Below are 22567 nucleotides of genomic sequence, written 5' to 3' on the forward strand. Positions count from 1 at the left end.
TGTGACGAATTTACGATTTCGTAGTCACTTCGAAACTACTACGTTTCGAAATGGAATTTAGCGAAGATAAAAACCGCGCATTTGCAATGGGTTCAAAAGAGAATTTACTTTTTCCACCAGATGAATGTGCATTTTTCAGAACATTGTGTAATTTTGAAAGCCTTTCAATATAAAAACGTATTTAAGTATATCATGATTTGGAATACAAATCAGTTTCAACAAGGACAAACATTTATAATTTCGAACTCACAATGGCATTGTGAATCACAATTTGTGATTGCCGCGCTTTAGGAGTTTTTTTTTTGTTTTTTTTGAGAAAATGTGATTGTATTCGCGCTCTAAAGAATTCGGTTCGAATAACAAAAGTTTAAACTCGTGTTCCGTTATATTTGAATCGTAGTCATTTGGAGTAGGTTAGTGTCGTACGTTGTCACCTCGATCTTTCAATATCAATTTGGCCATTTGCGTAACACGATCATAAATTGAAAACAATATTTAAATGGTCATAAATTCTGTTACCACAATAACAATGAAAAAAAAAAGTGACATGAGCCTATATGAGATATGAACGCCACACGATAAACAGAATAAATTGCTTCTTGACTCAAATTTTGTGATTGCTGAAGATTCAATAAATTCAGTGTGCCGTTCACAATGTAGCGATAGGATCTTGAGATGTTATCTAATTGGAATTGTGTTGTCAACCCGCAGCATAAAAATGATAATTGACACTCGAGTCATTTAAATTTTTCCCAGCGGAACATATCAATTAAACTGATGTTGAATCAAGAACAAAAAAAAACGATTAATCTGAATCGTAAAGATAAAGGTTCATTATTATGATTACGTAAGCGCAAACTCAAATAAATAAATTTCTGCAATGTGTTTGATTCAAATCGCCGTTTTGAGTATCTGCGATAGACTCAATCGTTTTAATTACTTGAAGTATTGTGATATGTTTACTATTAAGAAACTCACCCCACCCATTCACGCCAATCGCTTGTCCAGTTTTGATTTTGGCGTCACCAGCCGAAATTCATTTCAATACATCTATTTTTGTACTAACACACCAAATGGATAAGCGGGTTTTGTTTAAATTTTTCAACAATTAACATTGAATTTTATTTTTGTACAATCAATCAAATATATATAAACTCTTCCATAATATTAATAACATTCTCGTTCCTTCATTTCTTCACATACGTTTTAACGTTTTTTCTTCTTCTTTTCATTTGTTTGGTTTGTAGTTATCATCGTGTTAGTTGATTGGATTGTTGTTGTTGTGTTTTTTTTTTCTAATATGAAGCTGATTATTGTGCTGTGTAAATCCTAAATTAAAATGTGTAATACACATTGTGTATTATTGTATCCCGTTTGTTGTTTACTTATTTAAGGAAATGGTTGAGAGGATTGTGCTGACAACAGAGTATGGATCACAGTTTGACGATGGACGTCTATCTTCGAAGTAACCGCAGCCAGCATCAGCTACACCTCTTGGAATGCGAATTGAAGCACCACGGTGAGCAACACCTGAATAGAGAAACAGAAGACAAATTAAATTTAAGAACAATTTCCACCAAATCCCATGATTCATTACAAGGTTGTTTTTACTCACCGGCACTGAAGTCATGAATTGAACTGGTTTCATGTCTGCCAGTCAAACGACGTTCGTTGTCTTTTCCTCCATTTGGATCGTAGGCTTTGATGTGTTTCTCGTGGCATTTCGACAATTTCTCAACAGCTGTGGCAAAAAAATCAAAATAAATGTTGATAAAGAATTGGATCCCCCCAATAATAAGTTAAAGAAAAAAGACCTTGATTGATTGCTGTGATTCCGCCTTTTTCACGCATTGCTTTGGTTGAAACGTTGCAATGAGCACCAGCACCGTTCCAGTCACCGGTCATTGGTTTTGGATCCAAAGTGGCAACAATCTGCAAATTCAAAACAAATCAATCAGTTTTTCTTTATTTGCTTCTAAATCAATTGGTAAGTTTTTCGTTACTTCTTAATTCTTGGAATTGCGGAAATAACCGTACCAAGGCCATTATAAAACTTAACGACATAACGATTTGTTAACAAATTCAAAATGAATACTTTAATCAAATCATATATGCGAAAGAGACTCGAAAAAACGTTTTCTTAACTGCCCCTTGTGTAAAAACTATTTTTTACTTACGCCAAACTCTTCTGAAATTCTGTGCAACAAGAAACGGGCGACCCACAAGTCATCACCGACTGAGACGCCAACGCATGGTCCAACTTGGAATTCCCATTGAGCTGGCATGACTTCGGCATTAGTACCGCAAATTTTGACGCCAGCAAACAAACAGGCACGATAATGAGCTTCAACAACGTCGCGACCGTATACTTTATCGGCACCAACACCACAGTAGTATGGTCCTTGTGGTCCTGGAAAACCGTTCTTTGGCCATCCCAATGGTTGACCATCAATGTCTAACAAAGTGTATTCTTGTTCAATGCCGAACCATGGTTCTTCATCGGCACATTTAGCTGCTACTTCGGCGCATTCTTTGCGATGATTGGTGGCGGTTGGAGTGCCATCATATGAGTAAGTTTCGCACAATACCAAAATGTGTTTGCCTCGACGGAATGGATCTCTGTAAATGGCAACTGGGTGCAAGTACAAATCAGAGTTGGCACCATCTGCCTGGTACGTTGAACTACCGTCATAGTTCCAAATTGGAAGCTCTAAAAATAAAACAACAAATCAAACAAATTAAAATTCGTGTTATTTTGATTAACACACTGTCAACACACATGTGAGTGAGATGCATTTATTCAATTTATTGAAAATAAAAACATCCGGCTTTAGTTTAGAACGACAGATGGAACAGAGGATTGCTAGTGCTTTCTGTGCTCATCAGATTGGCTTTTAGTTCACATTCAATTTTCAGGTCGTTATCCAATAAACGGCATTATAATGATATGCCATTTTCTGACGTGAATTAATGATTGAGGGGCTAGAACATTAGAGACAAACGCTCGTAATGATTGTAATTTGTATGGTCGACACCAATTGGCTATCATGTATCGAAATAAACATCTCATATTACAGCATGAGGACAGTTGAAGGTGAAACAGGCGCTGGTTCATGCGAAACGCTTTTACAAGCACCACAAAAGGCATTAACTCGTTTTACTTTCGAAATGAATGTAGAACAATAGCACTCGGTTTGTTTGCGTTCCGCTAGAAAATACAAAACGCGAAGGATTTCAATCAATCCAAGACACGCTAGATTCATTTTTAATGAAAACGCTTCGTAAGCAACGAGACAGAAAGAAAATAAAATCTAGCACACGAATATAATCAATAGAAGCCGTTCACATTCGTCGAACTGAAGCACTAGAAATGCAACATTTCCATCCTTGAAGCACACACATCTCGTCGATTGTATTGATGAAATTTTGGCGATGTGAAAAGCTTTCGATTGAGTTGATCAGTCGGTTGATTGGTCATAAAAAAGCAGAAAACCCCCCATTGATTCACATTTTCAATCGTCTGATTGGATTTTTTTTAATCACTTTTAATTTATTTGACTTTTACCATTTTCAAACAGAGACGATAAAACAAAGCATACACACGAAATGGCATTTTCATGACATGCTAAACATAACATTTAAATAAAATAATTTAAATCACGCTTCCTGCACGAAACAAGCAGCTGATCGCACTGAATGAATGTGATTCGTATGTATTTTTGTATGTATTGTCAAAGTAGTACGATTCATATCGTGTTTTTTTATGAATATGTCGACATCCTAATCAGGAATTAGCGATGGTGTTTGCAGTGCAAATTTGTACACAAAATTCAGACAATGAACGCTGTTGTTTTTTGCAATTAAAAAATTTAATGTTCGTCACACAGTTAAATGTGCGGACAAGATAAGTCATCACGTCTGCGCGGTTTTCGTCCACATCGAGACTCGTAGGCTATTTTTGGAATGAACGGCCGTTGGTGTTTCTGTGTGCAAAATTCGATGGAAATTTTCCGCTACCTGCCGAAATGACTGTGCGTGTGTCTTGTGTGATGGTTGGGGTTTTCTTCTAATTCGTCTCTTTTGCTCTCTGTGATTTTTTCTCTCCTTCTGTTCCATTGAACCTATTTATTCAGCTGGTGACGTCGGTGCTGTCAGCTGTGGTGCTGACACGCGTAGCATCAATGCAAACGAGAACATGATACAAAACAGTGAAATCTTGCCAGCAGCTGCGCGATGATGACATTTTCAAATGAGACGAGAAAGAAAGAGCAACGCGAACGAAAGAAATAAAACTTGAACTTGTTTTCGTGACAACAATAATTTGCCGGTACCCGCGATTGTTTAGCGCGAAACTTAGGCAACACACCAACAAAACACAGTGCACAGTGGAAAGAAACAAAACGCTACGCCGAACGTTGATCGTAGGAGTTGCAAAATATTTATCGGACTTTGTATACTGCGTATTTATATGGCTGTGAGTCGTCGCTTTATTTTCTACTATCCCATTTTCGCTTGTTCATTATTCAAGGTTCGACTTACACCATATCTGATGATATGCATCATCGCAATAAACGGGCTACTTTGTTTTGAATGCGATTTTTTCCAACTGTTGCTCTCTCGCTACTTTTGTTTTTATCTTCTTCTTTTCCTTCGATTCTCTTTCTTTATTCATTTTCAACTGGTTTTTTTCTGGACGATTCAAAACTAACTGGATTGAAATATTTCGAATCGGGCGAAAGCTTACCTTTCACAGATTTTGGAACGAAGTCAAGAGTACGGTCCTTGCAACGAATGTTTTGGTCAGTGCCGTCGATCCAGATGTAAGTGGCTTGAATTTTATTCTCTGGCAATTCCAAAGTCAAATAACGATCCAACACTTTTTTGTTGATCAATGCATTTGGTGATGACTCTAAAGTTCTCGACATCTGGAAGAAACGACAAAAAAAAAAGAATACAAATTAGCGACAATTTGAAAAGATCAAACGCAATTTCACAATTAGCAAAGGGCAATTTGGGGTTTTGTCAAAAGGTCATTTAATGATATTTGCACCAAAACCATCACTTGTAATTCAATTAAAAATGATGACCAAATTATTTTGGTCTAATGAAAAGACGGTTTTTTTTTTCATTACAAACACTATAATTAAATTCAGCTGATATTCATCGCATATAAAATGCGAAGCGGCGCAAAAATGAATATACATTGAGTCATTCGCTGAGGCGATAAATACGATTGGATCAATCATTTTGTTTTCAAAATTATATTTATTTCTCTTTGCTTCGAAAATGATTCAAGTCGAAAATGGCTTCTGTTTGTTTTCAATTGCAGGAGGAAGTTTTGCGATTGAATGAATGATTTGAATCAATTTGCTTCGACTAACTTCTAATGAGAAAAATTCAAAATGAGTTACCGGAATCATTTTGGCCGATTTTTCTTGTAAGCACCACACTCAACGGAAAAATACAAGTTTTAAAAATCCACTGATTTTATTATTCAAGAAAACTACTGAAAAAACAGCACAGAGTCAAACATCAGAGAGTCACACAGAAAAAATGATAATTTTTGCACTGTGAAAGTTTGGGTGTTTTCCTTTACGATATGTTATCGCGTTGCAAAATGGTCGGAAACTGATGCGGCTGCTGCAATATCGCTGGATATTTAAATGAAATTTTTTACGAAAATTTTCATTTAGCACATTCATAACACTTCCTCTGATCTATGTGTGAGTGTGGTGCTAATATACACTTGTATTCGCAAAAAACTGTTTACACAAGAAACAAAGTCATAAAAATGTACACAGCAAAGTATAAGATTCCGAATGAAGCGAGAAAAAGAACATCATCGAAAAGAACGAATTGGGAAGAGAACGAATGCACGCCTTTGAATATTGATCAAAATAAGTCGGAGAGTGAATGGAGAGGAGAGCGAATAAAAAAAACCATCATCATAAAGCTGGTGCTAATAAAAATGGATTCGGGATTGATACGATGTTTAACAGCATGTGATCAGAACGTGCACAGTCGCAAATGAGATCTCAATGCGTGCTACTAGATTGGAGCTTATTCGACTGTCTGTGCTACCGCTAAACTCGTCTCATCTCTCCGTGTCTTTTCCGCTGTTACCACCGAACAAGTACTAACCATTTGTAAAATCAACGCGAATAATTGTTTGCTCTTGTATCTTCTAGCCAATTTTTTCGGCTGTTTCATGTTTGTGTTGGAACTTCGAATTTGTTTTAATCAATCGGTCAAATAAAATTCTTATTCAATTATCGTGTCGATGACGCAATTGTTGTCATTACTAACCAACGTACAACATTTAGCACGTTTTCGGTCACTTTCACTTGCTGTTTCAATTACCGATCAGACATACGAAAAAAAATTATAATATTTACGCTCTAATTTTTTGTTGTTCATCAAATCTAGCTACTTGATCTATCTCGATGCACAACAAGCATGTGAGAATCATTCAATTTGTTGAAGTCAGCAAACGCATTGTTTGTCTGTGCTCAAGAAGTGCATGAACAACGTGCTGAATTCATTCTATTTCACTCGGTTATCTTATCGACATGCAAATTATGAACGTTGACCTATTATCATGTGAATGAATAACAGCGTAATCGTTTGACAATTTTGGTGCTACTGTATGATATGGGCATTGGGCATTCATTCGCGATAAATCCGTTGCACGTTTTTTCTTTGATTCCAGCAAAATAAAGCGTTAGCTAGACAAAATGAAAAAAAAGAATCTCAAAATGACGTGCAAACGCTCTAAACTTATCAGCTGACAATGTTTAATGTTCAAAGCAAAAGTGATATAACAGCTCGGTATAATCTTAATGACTTTACGGTGCAAAAAAGAAATGAAATCATAAAAATTTCTGCTGATTGTTTTCACAAATATTTCTTTATGTCATTAAGCCATTTCGATTGTAAATTTGGAAAAGTGTGTCCAGAGCAATTTATCAAATTGATCAATACGTTACATTTTCCACTCATTATCACACTAATATTTTTTCCATTGTTTTTCGAACGCAAACCGAAAAAAATAAGTGGCCGAGTGAAACAACAACAAACAAGGGGAATAAAAATACGAATACATTGACTCGAAATTGATAACCTACATACAAAATCAGCGGATAGTCGACACTTTTGCGTACAATATTCTCGATGCGATGCGATTTGGTAAATGAATTTTGTCAAAAGCAGCACGAGATTTGTGCTTTCACAACAATCACGTCTGATAAGAAATGAATGAACAAACAACAAAAAATGGTTTTAGCTGTATAGAGAAGGGAAAAAAAACGTAGATGTTTACGTTTTCAATTTAAAATTACATGATTTTTTCTGGTCATCTCTTACACAGTAAATAGATCAATTCACACGTGGCACATGACGAAAAACATGAGATTGAAATGTTTTTTTTTCTTTCGGGTTAAAATTGATTTTGGCAACGACTCGAATTTTGAATCGATCATACGCTCACTGTCTGACCGGGCGCATACAATGAAGAATTTTGAGTTGCGTCTTTATTTGTCTAGGAAACAAAGAGCAGGGTCGACAACGTTTCGGGATATTTTTAACCAGAATAAACAGAGCGTACAGTTCGTTTGTGAGTTAATGCTATTGAACTTTCGAACATGCGTTTATTCATATCTCCGTTCATTCTTTTGTTTTTGACCGAACGCTCTCTATCTAAATTGGAAGCTTCTTTCTTTTATCTCGTTTCAAAAGTAAGTCCACTGCAAAGTGATTATCAAACCAAATTTCATTTTAATCACCTCATTTGTGAATTGTGTTCAATATTTCAAGTACATTTATCGCATCGATAGTGAATGATAATTTTTTCTTGGAGCCGCACACTGTCTAACTAAACTTGATTTATCGGTGTTTAAAAATTCGGAACGAGGCGATATTCGAGCAGAACACGAAGTTCACCTTCAAGCTATAAATGGTCTTAGATTATTGTACGTATAATTGTGCGTGTCGAGTATGAGTTTATCAATGAAGTTTTTTCAATTCAATTTTCCAGATCAGCACCAATGATAATGCCAATGACCCTGAAAAATCATCATTTCTTGCGTCATATGCTGCTCCGCCCCGAAAAAGAAATAGTTTTTCTTGCCCATATGACGAATTGATGGTGGAAAATGAGCATTTGCGTCCATTAATCACTATCAAGTGTCGTTAATCATTTCGATGTAATGCAAAGTTTGCATTTTAATTTGATTGGGTGTGCAAAGACATGCCAAGTGAACACTTTGTTTTCCACATCATAAAACCTTCTGGTTGATTCTTTCTTTTTTTTCTCCCCCTTTTGATCGTAATTGTAAACACTTACATTGTGCTATTCTGTTTCGCTTGCCTTGCGACGCATTTGTGGATAGCGAGTAAACACTATTGTGTGTGCATTGATAAATTTTAATTGAGTCGTTTGCACAATTGCATTCATTGTCACAGTTTATCTGCATTCAAAACTGCATCTAAGCACATTTGACATGTGCGAAATTACGTCTAAGCAGCTACAAAGAGGAAGGAATCAAAAGCGATCAAATGTGGGGAACTCGTCCCACGCAAGCCTAGTCACTTTTGTTTCGAACGAAGTGAAGCTATTTTGTTCACATTTTGTTATCGTGTCGTGTTTTGTTTTGTCGTTGCGAACACGCGTTGCAATCACCTTGACAATGAAATCTGAATTGAAACAGATGACGGTACTGAGCTCGAGGGAAAGGGAAAAGAGCCATTAAAACGCTGTAAACAATTTTTTTTTTCTGTCGTCGCTTATGCATACAATTTGTGTGCTAGGACTGGTTTCGGGTGATTTGCCTCTGGATATTCGATATTTGATGGAAATCAATCAATTGTACACGGGCGACGATTTCATTACTACAACGCACACACACAACCATATATCTAAACAGGCACTATTTTTAGCCGCTATTTTGCCTCACTGACACATTACGTGTAAGGAAAGTCTTTTTTTATCATCATCGATGCATATTTTCAGCGAAATGCCCGCATGTGTGTGTGTGTTCGATGCATGCATTTCATTCTCAATGACCATGGATAAGTGAGTTTGAAACGTTTAAATGTTGACGATTTCATCGCTTCAATGACACAACGTTGATATAATGATGTTTATGAATTGCGCTCTTCTAACACAACGTCTATTTGCTTATTGCCATTTTTTTCTCTTTCCTTTCAATAATGATAAAGCACATACAGTTCACAGAGGAACCGTTTTCAATGTTTCATTTTGTGCTTTCCTCATTGAGCTAGGAACAAAGTGCAAGTTAATTATTATTAATATGTTGCTACTGGCAAATCGAGACAAAGAATCGAATTACTGATTTTGTTTGATTTATACGGAGCTCGATCCACATCGATCGAATGATTAATTGGATTTTAATTATAAGCTGTGCATTGAATTTAACGTGCGGCGAATATTCATGGAGAAATTTAGTGCATCAATTTGGTTATCAGCTTGTATACAGTTGTGGTACGTGTCATACTAACATGTCAATCAGCCTCATGCACACACGCGCTCGTTAATTGCGACGAAATGAAATGATTCTAAAAATGAGTTTTTTTTTTCGTGAGTCACATAAAACAGACGACATAGTTAATTTTATGCTCAAACAAGAGAGTTCACGCAATGCGGCTGATTTCGTTTGATAAATAACAATGTGTCAATAAACGGTTCAACAAACAAATGACGACGACGACGACGATGCCGACAAAAAAATGTGATAAACAACGAAAACAGTTGAGAGAATCGATTCAAATGGGCAACGGAATTTTTTTTTTCTCTTTCCTCGCGATTTATTAGTTTCGTCAAGAAGAAAATAATTGACACGCGCAAAATGGAATATTTTGTTCGAAAGAAAACATGGACCATTTAAGTACCGCGTGAACATAGCGCGATTAAAATTTTATTGCTTGTACTCATCCGATTGACGATAAAATGGGTGGCTTATCGAATTCGTGCACCAGCTGAAATATAGACTCGGTTCCATTCAATTGAAAATGAAATCGACAAATAGCACCGTACAATGTTGAATCTATTCTCATCGCGTATATCAATTTCGAAGCAGGAGTCCACGCATTATAAAATGATTTTAAAAAAATTCGTCCGAACAAGAAGCAAAAAAAAAAAACCAACAAATTATTTTTGGATCACATTCTCACGTAACTTTGCAAAAATTCACTGCTCTTCAATATCATTTTCTCTGTTTTCGCTTAAAATTCGTTGATTCAATGGAATGAAATGGCACTTACCTTGTTTAAATGTGGTTTTGATGGATTCTACTTGATATCACAAAATGAACTAATTCACGATTAGATGAAAAAAAAATACGGAAAATTACAATACGGAAAATTATCTCTTCTCTCCTAATTTCGCTTGTTGTATCCGTGCGCTACGGAAAAATCGACAAGACTAAATATAAAAATGAAATGTTTTTCCAATTTATATACTGTTGTGTGGTTTGGCAGCGCTGCTTTTTCTCTCGTTCACATTGTTATTGTATTGTGCAGATGCTATCTGTTGCTAGTGTTTTTGAGTGCACAGCAATCGTTTTCGTTGTCCTTGTATTGAGCATATGTTTGCGAAACGTGTGCGTGTATGTGAATCGTCGAGGCGCTCATATGAGCGAGCCACACACATGATAATATGCTCTATCAATCAATTGATGTATATATACATTCACGCACATATGTACACATGGCTTTGTGTGATGGACGCGCTTTCCTGCTTAGCCAAACAAGTCTGCCGCCTGAGAGATGTACAAACTATACCGTAAAGTTGATACGATGCGATGCACGTGTGAATCGTACAAAATTGTGATGTGTGTAAGCTTACATGTCGTACTTTGTATTGTACAACGTGCTGAGCGCTTATCATCATCGGCGAGGCGTAAATACTCAACATTGAGCGCTAAAAAGAGTTTGTTCGAGAAAGAAAGAGAGACACAAATGTGTAGCTACACACTTGAGAAATTACACACACCACAATGGCATTTGTTTGTGGAAATGCTCGCATTACGATTTGATTTGGCGACGATGCAGGACATGTTGTGACTCGATATAAAATACAAATCGTACTACGATTTTTCTGATGAATTTTTCAGCAATTCGTAGTAAATCAATCGTCACATTTTTATCACAACTTCACGCAATAACAAGAATGTGCGTCTTACTATGGAACGCCATGCGAAATTGCTATAAAAAAATTATATAGAAAATATTTTGATACTGAGAGAATAAACAACAGTCGATCGAAATGTAATGAATGTATGGTGTGGTGTGCACTCGCACGCCGGAGAAAGAGCGAACATGTTTGTGTTTTGTAAATCGCCAATTATTCACTTCAATGTATTTTAATGGCTGTGTCGAACAGTATCAGCGTAGAATGACAATTTCAAAATGCTCCATTCTCATGTGTGTGAGAAAAAAAAATACTTGAGCGATAATCAATTGAAATTGTTGCGGTAGACAATTTTATGTGTGTTTTTATTCTTATTTAAAGAGCATTGCTTGAATTCCGCGACGAATTCACTCATTATGGACCATTTTTCTACGATAATTTTGGAATCTACAAAATGTTTGATAATCAAGTAATAGCCCCAAAAAAACGCTTGATTTTTGAGTAGTTTTATTATGTTTTTATGGTCGCACAAATGATATTTAATTTGCTTGGATGCGCTCGATTCAGGAATGAACTACTTCAAAATAAATGGCATATTAAAATGTGTTCCATAAATTGCGATTCATCACGCGATTTTTGGTCTCAATTTCATTCCAACAGTCTTTGTATTTGCTCACTGGCTATTCGAATTCAAAATTAAGTTTGAAATTTTGTAATGTGTCAATGGATCAGAGGTCTAAATGAATACGAAACCAAAGCCAAATTATATAAATTCATGTAATTAATGTGGCCTCCGACCAAACCTAAAACAATTTTTCTTTGAAATTGTCAGTGAGAAGATTAATTTCAATTTTATTGAAATCATTCTAAAGCACCTAACCAAATCCATCGGTTGTTTGATATTGTTCATGCTGCTTGTGACACCGATTTGGCGTGTCTCATCGAATTGAAAGAGAAAGGAATAAGACAGGCATCAAAACGATTCAAGATGATTTTTGTACGTGAGTATGCAGAATTTTACAATTCGCGTCGTTCTCTACGTTACCCATTTCGTGCATGTCTGGTTGTTGTCGTCGTCGCCATCGTTATCGACGTGCTTCAAATATGAATTTCAAGAGAGCGACCAGCAGCAAGCAAAAAAAAAATGGTTTCGATATTTTTATTTAGTTGTTTGAAATACAAACCTGTTAAACCAGATTCGGTGATTGATGGTCTGGCGATAGATAAAAAGAAATAAAATGTTAGTTAGCTTAAAGTCTGCAAATGAGTTTTTAGCCGGTTGCAGATTTTTGTTTTGCCAGCCATCGTCCATCGAATGTTTAAAATGAAAAGAATGAATACATTTTAGAATGTTGCCGCTTCAAGATAGTAAAGTTAATTTTTGGTTTTCCATTTTCGGATAAAAAATGAACTATGAACTTTGCATCCATCTTCATGCTTACAACGAGTTCAAAATTTTACCTAAATCCATTACAACAACTGAAACAGCAACGACGACGAAACAATTCGAGATAATGACTAAGATAAACCTATACGGGCATTATGAAACCAATGTATACATTGATACTGAAATACATTTTTGGGTTCATTTCTACCAAAAAACGTGGCTCTGAATCAAGCCAATTGACAAGTTGGCTGTCTTATCATTTCAGAAGGGTGAATCGTTCATAATCCTTGTTTCAATAAAACTTCTCTCATCAAATAATTTATGGGCCATCGTAAAAATTGCTCATTTCATTGGTTTCTCCGCGACACGCAATTTGAATACATACACAAACACACAGAAAGAAAGAAACATTGAACAAATGTTTCAGCTACAATACAGTGCCTGAGCCAAGAGCGTATGTTCGATCGATCAGCTGATTCGTACACAAAGAGCAGCCGACGAAACACACAGAGAAAAGAAATTGAAACCAAGTCTTTATTAATACTACATAGATCGTGCGTTTCCAGCGTTTAAATATATCTTTGTTGCTAATTGCTGTTTTGAATATGTACGAATTCGTTAATTCGCAATTAAAATGCATGAAGAAATATGACAATTTTATTTATCGTTTCAATTCGCTATTCTTGAAGACTTCGGATTGCTATATTCAAAACCGAGAGACAATGTTATTCCGATTTAGAATCGCCCGAGCGACAGAGCGGGCCAAAGAGAACAACTGACTTAATTTGAGATGAAAAAATTGCATGAAAATTGTATGAAATTAGCACATGATTGTTTCAGCTGCATGACATGAAAAATAAGCATTTTTTTTCGCCTCGTCGAATTGCTACCGCATCGGAATATCTCCAACTCTAAACGATACGATTTTTTGCATTCAGAATTTAAAAACACAAACAAAACATTGAAAAAAAAAGCGTTGTTGTACGCTGTAATCGCCAATTTGATTGGAAATGCGAAACATTGACTGTGAATCGTTTTTTGATAGGCCAATTTCCCACTGAACTTCTGCTATCAATTTGAACTTATCTATTACTTCGGTGGACGTCATCAGCACCCAACGATTACGACAAGAAAAAAATACGTGCAAACAACGACCAATCGAAAAAATGTCGTTTCTTCATTCTAAATCAATCACTCGTGTTTTTACCAAAATTGTGGCATGTTTTCAAACAAAATGATATAGTTCATGCCAATAATAATGATACAGTACGCTCTTCAAAGTTCACATCATGTTCTAATCTCGTATGCCCTTTTCGTTTGTTTTTCGATTTAAAAATAGATGAGTTTGTGATGAATATGTTGTGTCTTTTTTATTAATGCGTTTTTAATTCAACGCATCAAACTGGATTGAACTCAAAGGGGAAACAGTTCCCATGTCATTTGTCGCATGAAATATGACCGAAGTTTTTCTCCACTTGTGGAATTTCTGCGGCGTCATTTTGCAATATTCATGGGCCAGACATTTCTGGTTTAATAAAAGTCATAGCTTTTTTTATCAATTCGATAAAAGGGCATTCATTAAATTTCATCTTTGGTTGCAATTTATGGCACAAACAAATTATATTGCATTGACTTTATGACTTTTTACTTGAATTTCAACTTGAGCGAGACTTGACTGTACTTTCTTGCAACCACGTAATTCAGTTAGCGATTTGAACAAAAAAAAACTTTGTTTACAACTGATTTACAACTGAGCCTTGCAAAAAAAAGCTATTGTTTTCATGAGCTGCCTCCGTGAAGAATGTACCAGGGCATCATTATACATCTTGTTCTGTTCTCAATGAACAATCTGCCGATAACATTCGAATCAAATCAAGTTCAAGTGTGCTCAAGAAAAAAACGGGAATAAGCGAAGAAAAAAAAGAGTTTGGCGATCAGATTTGCGGAATGTTCCATTGCCATAACGACTCCAACGAAGGTTGCATTTTAGAAAACCTCCAGCAACGAATTATCTTTGGCATTTCCGTTTTCATTTCGTAATTCGTATAAAAAATACCGATTCTTTGGCCGTTTTCAGTCTGGAAGTTTAAAAATGATTGAGTGTTAGAAAAAAATAAATGATGATAATTGAGCTATAATCAAGAGATAGAGAATTACTACATATTGGGAGTGAAGAACATTTTCGTCTATGAAAGTAAAAGCACTTTGGATTATATAATCAATCGGTGCACGTGTCTTCGATCGCGTGTAATCTCATTTAAAAAAAAACAACTTGCTATTCATACGAAGAAAACTTGATTTTTTTAAATATGCAGAACAGATTATTGTCGTATATAACGGTTCTTTTCAACTCCTGAATCAACCGAAATACAATGTTTAATTTTGCGAATATTTGTTTTCCGTTATCTAAGCAACATCATCTCCACATACGTGGCTAAACTAATTATTGCTTTCGATTTTATCCGGGCTTCGTGTGTAGGCTTCGAAAGCTACCGTTATTCCGAACCGCTCAATTTCATCACTTTCTCGGTATTTGAATAGTACTTTGGATGTTCTGAAGTACTTCATCAAGAGAATGATTGATTATTCTCAATCATTTAGAGAGACAAGTGTGTTAGGTGTAAACATGTGAATTCCATCGAAGATAAAGTGTTTTCAGCATTGACGCGCCTAATCATAATAACAATGACGATGAGTGAGAGCGACCAAGGATTCGAGCTTCCTTTTGCGTGCTCGTAATTGTTCTCATATTGTTTATGTTTTTCAATTAAAATGTTTGTTTGCATGATGCGTGATCGCATGCCGTGGGATTTGGCATTTTGTAAACAATTCAATTGTGTTTGAACTGGTTTTAAAAGGGCACAATTAAAATTGAAAAAAAACAGTTTGTTTGTTTTTTCGTTCAATTCGTTTGATCTGTGGGTGACTTAAGAGATCGCTTAAACGCAACGATGAATTGGGCGCACATTTGCTGGAAATTATAACATTTTGTAAATCGCCGCATGACGTAATCGCCAGTCATAACTGCGCTATTTATCCGAATGTAAATGCAAATGTTGGAACATTTGGCGAATGACAACACACACTAAACAGCTGAGGAAGCAAGTAATTTTTTTCTAATTTATTTTGTTCTATTAAATAAAACATATTTGCTGTTCAAATTGCGTGTATTTGTCTGTTGTTGCTGTTGCTGTTGTTGCTCTGTTTTTGATTTGTCTGTTTCTCCGCAGAACAAGTTGTTACGCTACCGATATAATTATTGTTCATTCTGAACAAGTTGTAACCATTTTCTAAAAGCAAATTGTGTTGAGAATGACAAAGTATCAAATCGGCTATACCTTTTGTACACTGAGTGCGTGACCTTGGATTCGAATTCCCATTTATTTTTTAAAATTTAATTGCATTTATGTAAATGATAAAAACACATGTTTAACGACAGTCTGAATTCGTTATTAATTCAATGGTTTATTTTTATTTTGTTATATTTGCGTTGAAAATAATTCGACACTTGTAAATTGTGGGAAATCCAACAAAAAAAATGGTTCTTTGCGAAAAAAAAGGTTTTGTATTCAGAAACTTAACTAAGAAACGAAAAAAATATAATCGAAATTCTATGCGGTGTGTTCATTCGTCATCGTCGTCGGCCTTGTTTTTCTTCTTTTTCTTTTTCTTTTTCTTTTCACCGCTTGGTTCGCCGCTGTCTGCTTCGACCGTCACATCCATTTCAGTCTCTTCGGCTTCCTCGGTTTTGACTTTCTTCTTTTTCTTTGGCGGTTCCTCAGCTTCGACTACTGATTCATCGGCGTCCTTATTCTTCTTCTTCTTCTTTTTCTTTTTCTCGCCCTCTTCTTGTGGCTCTTCCTTAACTTCGGCCGGCTCATCGCTGATCTCTTCGATGAGCTTACGCTTCTTACTTTGTCCACTGGTTGTTGGTAATGTGCTGTCTGCTTCTGATGGGTAGCTTAATACTTCCGTCTTCACATGGTATTTCTCTAATTTGGCCTTTGCTTTGCCTGTGCCCGACAAACGTCGCAAATTACCCTCTTCCAATAGATGCAATCGTGTCTCCAATTTGGCCCTGTGTTCAACACCCAATTCATATTGAACATCTTCACCGAATGCATCCAAACGTGTTGCCAACGATGCTTTTGCGGCCAATGAACGTGCCATTTTTCCTTTGTTCTTCAAACTAGCCGAACCAATCAATTGAGCGTGGTAGATTAGACCATATTTCGGTGTGTCCTTTTTCGTTTTCAATGCACGAAACAACGCTTTCTCCGCACCTGTCGATTCAAACAAAAGGAATGACATTAGAGTATCTTTTTGCTGCATTAATATTTAACGGCGTTCATTCGATGAAATTAATTGCATTCATTCGAACATCATCAGACAGCCAAGGTCATATAATCAAAACAAATTATGACTGTGTCACATTTGGATTTCATTCAAAAATTATTTTAAGCGAAACCAGACCTGTGAATCATCACTTGAGACGTGAATCGTAAAACCTTTTTTTTATTGCTAAAATAAAATCAAGAGAGAACGTTGGAAATATTTGGTTATTTTTATTGCTTACCTAAGATTTGAACCGTTGAGGCTGGCTGTTTGGCCAAATTGACGAGTGATCCGGAATGAGCAATCAATCGTGCGCCAATTGTTTCACCAACCAAAACTGTGAGATTTGGTGCCATGGCCAACATACGCGCTTTCAAGTAGTCAGACAAATGTGTACGGTATTCGTTGATTGATATGATTTCATCGCAAAGCGATTGAATGTTCAAAATATCCTCTTCGGAGATTTCTGTTCCCATCGAAATTTCGGCGGCTTCCTTGACCTTCTCTTCGACATCTTCTGGCAAAATGTCCGATAAATCGGTGGTGGCCATGTGATCACGTGTGCCGACCAGTTTAATCGTTCTCACGAATGCAATATTGTCGGTGATCAATTTGCTGAGTTCGGGAAAATGCCAACCATACCTGTTTACCGTGAAAATCATACGGAAATCAGATAGAAAAACCTTGAATTAGTTGATTTAGTAGTAAATATTGAGTAGAATGAGAATCGGAAGCTTCCATCAGACAGCCAAGAGAAATATGGTTTCAATCACGAATAAATCAGTCTTTATTAGCGAAACCAAGGTTTGGGTGATCATCATTTGAAAGCGTTTTTTTGTTTGTTTGTTTCAGAGACTCAATTAAATGGTGATAAAAAAATGAAATAAATGATTTTTATTCTAATGATTTGGGACGGAAATTGCTTACCATTCACGGGCTCTCATCAAGTAGTTGTTGAGTTCCTTGTCGAGATCGTCGAGCAAACACTGTGCCTGCACGATCATTGTGTCGATTTTGTCGGGCGAGAATTTGAGTTTATAACGTGACAACGAGTGAGCCAAACCCAAAGCCATGGCGGTCATCTCCTTCTTTGGTAGACCGGCCAATAGACTTTCGCTCTGTGATCGGATGCAACGCAACAACTCTTGTACACCGCTGTTCGATACACACTGCAAATCCAGTTTATCCTTGATGGCATTACCAAGTTTGGCATCGGCCACCAACAATTCATTTTGAACATCTTCGACGATGAGCTTCTTCAACGTTTTTTTCAACGTTTTCGATACTTTTCCTTCGACCGTAGCCGTTGCTGCGGCCAAAGCCTCAGTTGTGTCGGCAAACTTTTGGAAATGTTTGAGTTTCACACTGAAAATTCAAAAGACAAAACAGTCATTTAGCAAACTTGTGCTTGGTACACGATGCACATGGGCATGTGATAAACGAGATGTAAGCAGGTACAAAGAAAAAATGCAAACTTTGCCAACATTTTCTTAGTCTATGTATGCTCGTTCAACTTGAATTGAAAAATGCTCTACGACAAAATCTCTTAAAACTTTCCCGAACATTGACTACGATTCGGTAAAGGGAACGAGTGTCGCATCGAAAAAAAGCAACAACCATCCGATAATACTTACATTTTGTTGGCCTTTTCTGGCGTCTCAAACTCCAAATAAAGATTATCGACTTGATTCAACTTTTTATCGTCCAATAGCTACGAATGAAAATGAAATCCCAGATTAAAATCATGAAATCGAGTGATGATGTTCAAACAAAAATGCTCCACATGTTTTGTCTAATGAGTCGCACGTGTATCAACATAACCCTACTTTAACATTTAAATGTAACAAAAAGTGGTTCTTACCTTGAAAATGGCATAACCTGCCGGTGTTTCGTATAAAACAAACATTTTTCCTAATTTTGTGAATCAATTTGTGCTTTTCCTGAGATTTTTTTTTTCGATTTTCCCTTGTGAATAAAATGCTATCAGTTGAATATTCTCGGTCGGACTATCGGTACTCACGATGCAACACATGTGCGTATGTTGTGAACCGTACGGAAATGAACGCAAGCTACTGACACAAGTGATTAGCAGAATGACAGCTCCGATGAATCGTTAAAATGAATACTTGCCACAACGGATTGTTTTTTTTTGGTGTTGCCACCTTGAATAATACTTCGCCAGTTTTTGGCATTTTATTTGCTCGAAAAATGTGTTTGTAATTTCATATTTTTCCATTTTGAAATTAATTTAAAGAGTAAAATAAATGCTAGAATTCAATTTCATTGCAAGCAAAAAATTCATTTCTAAAATTGAACGTATTGGTGTAAATAAAAATGATTTAAACGAGAAACCGATTCAAACTACATGCAGCCACACTCAAGGTGAAATACGAAAGTACGATTGAGTTGATTGTAGTGTCAAAACTGTCAATGTTATTGAGATATGCGTGTGAGTAATAGAAACACCAGTTAACCAATATTTGGCAAGCACAGAAAATAAAACACACTGAAAGAAAAGAGAAGTGAAGAAAAAAAAATATACAAAGTGTCGAGGGGTAACCAGTGAATGAGAACTACACATATGCACTTTATGTAAGCCGTGATTGTTTTTATAATTCATTTTGATTCGAATCGATATATTTAAAATTTGGATTGTTGTTATCGTTGTTTGAAGTGTGTATGTCTTCATATGTGTGTTAGAAAATGTCATATGAAGAAAACTAGCAAATCCATCGAAAGGTGAAGACGGTGTTATTGTTTTCTCATTTTACAATTCGTTTTCTCTTTATTTTCAGCTGATCCATTTTGTGTGGTGTCACAGAAAATTTGGTGTTACATTTGGTTGGATGTAACTTTGTGAATTGATCGAATTATAAAAATTCTGCGGAAAATTCAATAGCAAAAATGGCTGGATCGTCGCTACGACGTTTAATGGCCGAATATAAACGTAAGTGTTGTGTCTTTTTAGCACATATCGTTTTCCATCACAATAAAAGTGGTCAAGGCCATGAATCGCTTTGGCTTTGATTGGCATGCCAAATGTTCACTTCCTTATTGCGATTATTCTGTTTGTAACTGGTTTCGTCTTTGCAAAACAAAGAATCGCGATTGTTCTTTTTTTTCTTCTTCAATATGTTATTGTGAATTTTCAGAATTGACACTGAATCCACCGGAAGGAATTGTTGCTGGTCCGATTAGCGAAGATAACTTTTTCGAATGGGAAGCATTGATCCAAGGGCCAGAGGGAACGTGCTTTGAAGGTGGCGTTTTTCCAGCTCGTTTGGTTTTCCCACCTGACTATCCGCTGAGCCCGCCCAAAATGAAGTTCACCTGTGAAATGTTCCATCCAAATAGTGAGTGCCACATTTGATGACTGACTTCGTTGTTTTTTGACAAAAGTGGTCGAAACACAGTCAGAAATGGATTTCTAACGAAACACTGTTGGTGAAATGTTTAATAATAATGTGAATTTTACCCTTTTTTCAGTTTTTGCCGATGGTCGAGTGTGCATATCGATTTTGCACGCGCCTGGAGACGATCCCATGGGCTACGAGCTATCGGCCGAACGATGGAGTCCAGTTCAAAGTGTCGAGAAGATTCTATTGAGTGTGGTTTCGATGTTGGCCGAACCAAATGACGAGAGTGGTGCAAATGTCGATGCAGCCATCATGTGGCGCGATAAACGCGATCAATTCAATAAAATAGCCAAAAGTATTGTTAGAAAAACCCTTGGCCTGCCTTCGTAAGATAATTGCTATATCAATGGACACCTCTCAAGCGAACACTAAATTACCGGAAATCAAGTGGCAAAAATATATATACACACACACACAAAAGAAACACACAGATATTTTTATAAACAGCGATTCATTCGTATTCTTAACCCTCTTCTCTGAACCAATTTGATATTTTCTTGAGCCGATTATCAAATCATATCGCTTATTAAATCCCGTTTGAAGTGTGTTTATTTCTGTGGAAACACAAAATCTGAAATGTGAATATTTTAAATGCAAATTCTGTATAGAATGCTATTTACAGGAATTTATTCCAATTGAAGACATCAACAAATCTTAATTTCGTAGTCAAACAAAATGAAATGGAATTTATTTAAATGACTGACGAAAATGTTAGACATTCTTTTACTTTCTAATTTTCTTTGTTTTCTTTTCTTAGATTGTAATAAAATGAAATTTTGAAAATCTTGATTCGGCAGTCTTTTCGTTCAGTCTTTTGTCGGCTTGATTATGTGGATTACTTGGACTTGATATTTTGACTTGTTGCTGGTTTCCAGGTGTCAGAAACTTGCCTCATTTGTTTTATAGGAAATTCTCTATTTCATTTCTAACTATCAACTGTTTATTTCTTTGGAATGGATTGACTTCAAACATTGGTATTCCCTCATCCCCTCATTTCGTTTGATCTACTTGAGATGGTCACGATCTGGTGGTTAAATTTCTAACAATTTTCTTTTTGGCCATTTTGATTTTCATCTTTTTCGGAGCACGATAGCTCAAATGGCAAATGAAGGATTTATTTTGTTGCTAGATGTGAGAGATTTCCATATGTGCATTGTGTCGAATCTCATGCTCAAAATCATTCATAAATACATCAAAAGTCAATTCATCATTATTTGCATCGGTTTATCAAAATAGGTACTATTCACAAAATGCCTAAAATAATAGCTATTCCGGTGTTACAAGTACACTATACTTAATCGGATTACTATTGTGTTTCAATGCAGTTGTTCAAAAAAAGATTCAACAATTTTCACTCAAATTTTCTTTTGATAAAAAAAAGCGATTTGATAGTGAGCATAACTCTCAGCCATTTTATGTGGAGAAGTATCGTGCCGGTTTGCTCATATGTTGAAATGGAGATGGTTAGATATATTTCATTTGTATTTTTACACGTGTGCAGTATGTACTCGTATTACCTATACTACACAGAAAATTGTTTCATTTGATGTAATAAACAACTTTCGATTCTTGTTTTTAAAGTCATGATCAAAACGTTATTCAATAAAAAATTTTATATTCCGAATAGAATTCGATAGAAAACCTCTACTTTCATTCATAGAAAGTTTCTATTAGAAACGCATTTCCGTATTTAGAAAGTTCAAGGTGATAATGGAAAATTTCCAGGCACAAAATTTTCAAGTACAACCGACAGAAATTTGAGATGAATATACACAGTTGATATTGGCCTTTCAATGAAATTAATAATAAAATTCTCCAAATGGTCTTAAGTAAATAATTTCGAAACCAAACACTATTTCAAGGTTTCAGACGGCTGATTCGTGTTTATTCAACCGCAGTATGTTGTTATCATTTGTTCATTTTGTGAATTGATGAGTGCAGCACTTTTGTTGCGATAATGTGAAATCCATATCAAATTTTTCACCAGTTTTTCGGTAATTAACTCTATAGCCCCGTGAGTTGATCCCACGCAACCGAACATACGATCATTATTTAATTGGCCTGAGAAGATGGATATTTCGTTTCCATACATTCACCTCCGTTGATCTCAAGCCATACGTGATCAACTTTCCAATCGCATGCAAATAGTTGCCGTCGAAATGGGAAATAGTGTCGAGGAGATTTATGAGCGCCAAATTTGCCGCACGATTTCAAATGGTTTCTCTGCGCTCAGACCTTCAAGCGGTTCTATGGTGTAATGGTTAGCACTCTGGACTTTGAATC

The 22567-nt window shown here is 36.0% G+C and overlaps 3 protein-coding genes and 1 non-coding gene across 6 annotated transcripts; 1 reads left to right on the forward strand and 3 right to left on the reverse strand.

Moving 5' to 3' along the window:
- Window positions 1–1086: 1086 nt before the first annotated feature.
- Window positions 1087–10430, reverse strand: LOC129569398 (glutamine synthetase 2 cytoplasmic). Of its 2 annotated transcripts, none has more exons than XM_055448193.1 (6): window positions 10279–10430; window positions 4745–4925; window positions 2178–2710; window positions 1815–1932; window positions 1616–1741; window positions 1087–1530 (listed from the first exon to the last, which is right to left on the reverse strand). In XM_055448193.1, the coding sequence occupies exons 2-6, from the start codon at window positions 4923–4925 to the stop codon at window positions 1382–1384; spliced, it is 1107 nt and encodes a 368-aa protein (XP_055304168.1). In that variant the 5' UTR covers window positions 10279–10430; the 3' UTR covers window positions 1087–1381. The 2 variants fall into 2 exon arrangements, with proteins under 2 accessions (XP_055304168.1, XP_055304167.1); XM_055448192.1 differs by lacking the exon at window positions 10279–10430 and adding an exon at window positions 5412–5634.
- Window positions 10431–15961: 5531 nt separating this feature from the next.
- Window positions 15962–18969, reverse strand: LOC129569394 (nucleolar protein 58). The gene is made up of 5 exons (XM_055448187.1): window positions 18730–18969; window positions 18503–18579; window positions 17796–18233; window positions 17110–17510; window positions 15962–16816 (listed from the first exon to the last, which is right to left on the reverse strand). The coding sequence occupies exons 1-5, from the start codon at window positions 18772–18774 to the stop codon at window positions 16158–16160; spliced, it is 1620 nt and encodes a 539-aa protein (XP_055304162.1). The 5' UTR covers window positions 18775–18969; the 3' UTR covers window positions 15962–16157.
- On the reverse strand, window positions 17605–17694 carry LOC129569437 (small nucleolar RNA SNORD53/SNORD92). Its single transcript, XR_008688036.1, has one exon. It is a non-coding gene; the product is annotated as a small nucleolar RNA SNORD53/SNORD92 (small nucleolar RNA).
- Window positions 18970–19302: 333 nt separating the features above from the next.
- On the forward strand, window positions 19303–21073 carry LOC129569407 (ubiquitin-conjugating enzyme E2 G2). Of its 2 annotated transcripts, none has more exons than XM_055448205.1 (4): window positions 19303–19460; window positions 19664–19815; window positions 20021–20221; window positions 20355–21073. In XM_055448205.1, the coding sequence occupies exons 2-4, from the start codon at window positions 19773–19775 to the stop codon at window positions 20612–20614; spliced, it is 504 nt and encodes a 167-aa protein (XP_055304180.1). In that variant the 5' UTR covers window positions 19303–19460; window positions 19664–19772; the 3' UTR covers window positions 20615–21073. The 2 variants fall into 2 exon arrangements, with proteins under 2 accessions (XP_055304180.1, XP_055304181.1); XM_055448206.1 differs by lacking the exon at window positions 19303–19460 and adding an exon at window positions 19497–19545.
- Window positions 21074–22567: the final 1494 nt, after the last annotated feature.

This window comes from Sitodiplosis mosellana, unplaced genomic scaffold (assembly GCF_009176505.1).
Source record: "Sitodiplosis mosellana isolate CC-2019 unplaced genomic scaffold, AAFC_SMos_1.0 Smas_scaffold_30, whole genome shotgun sequence".
Taxonomy (NCBI): Eukaryota; Metazoa; Arthropoda; class Insecta; order Diptera; family Cecidomyiidae; genus Sitodiplosis; species Sitodiplosis mosellana.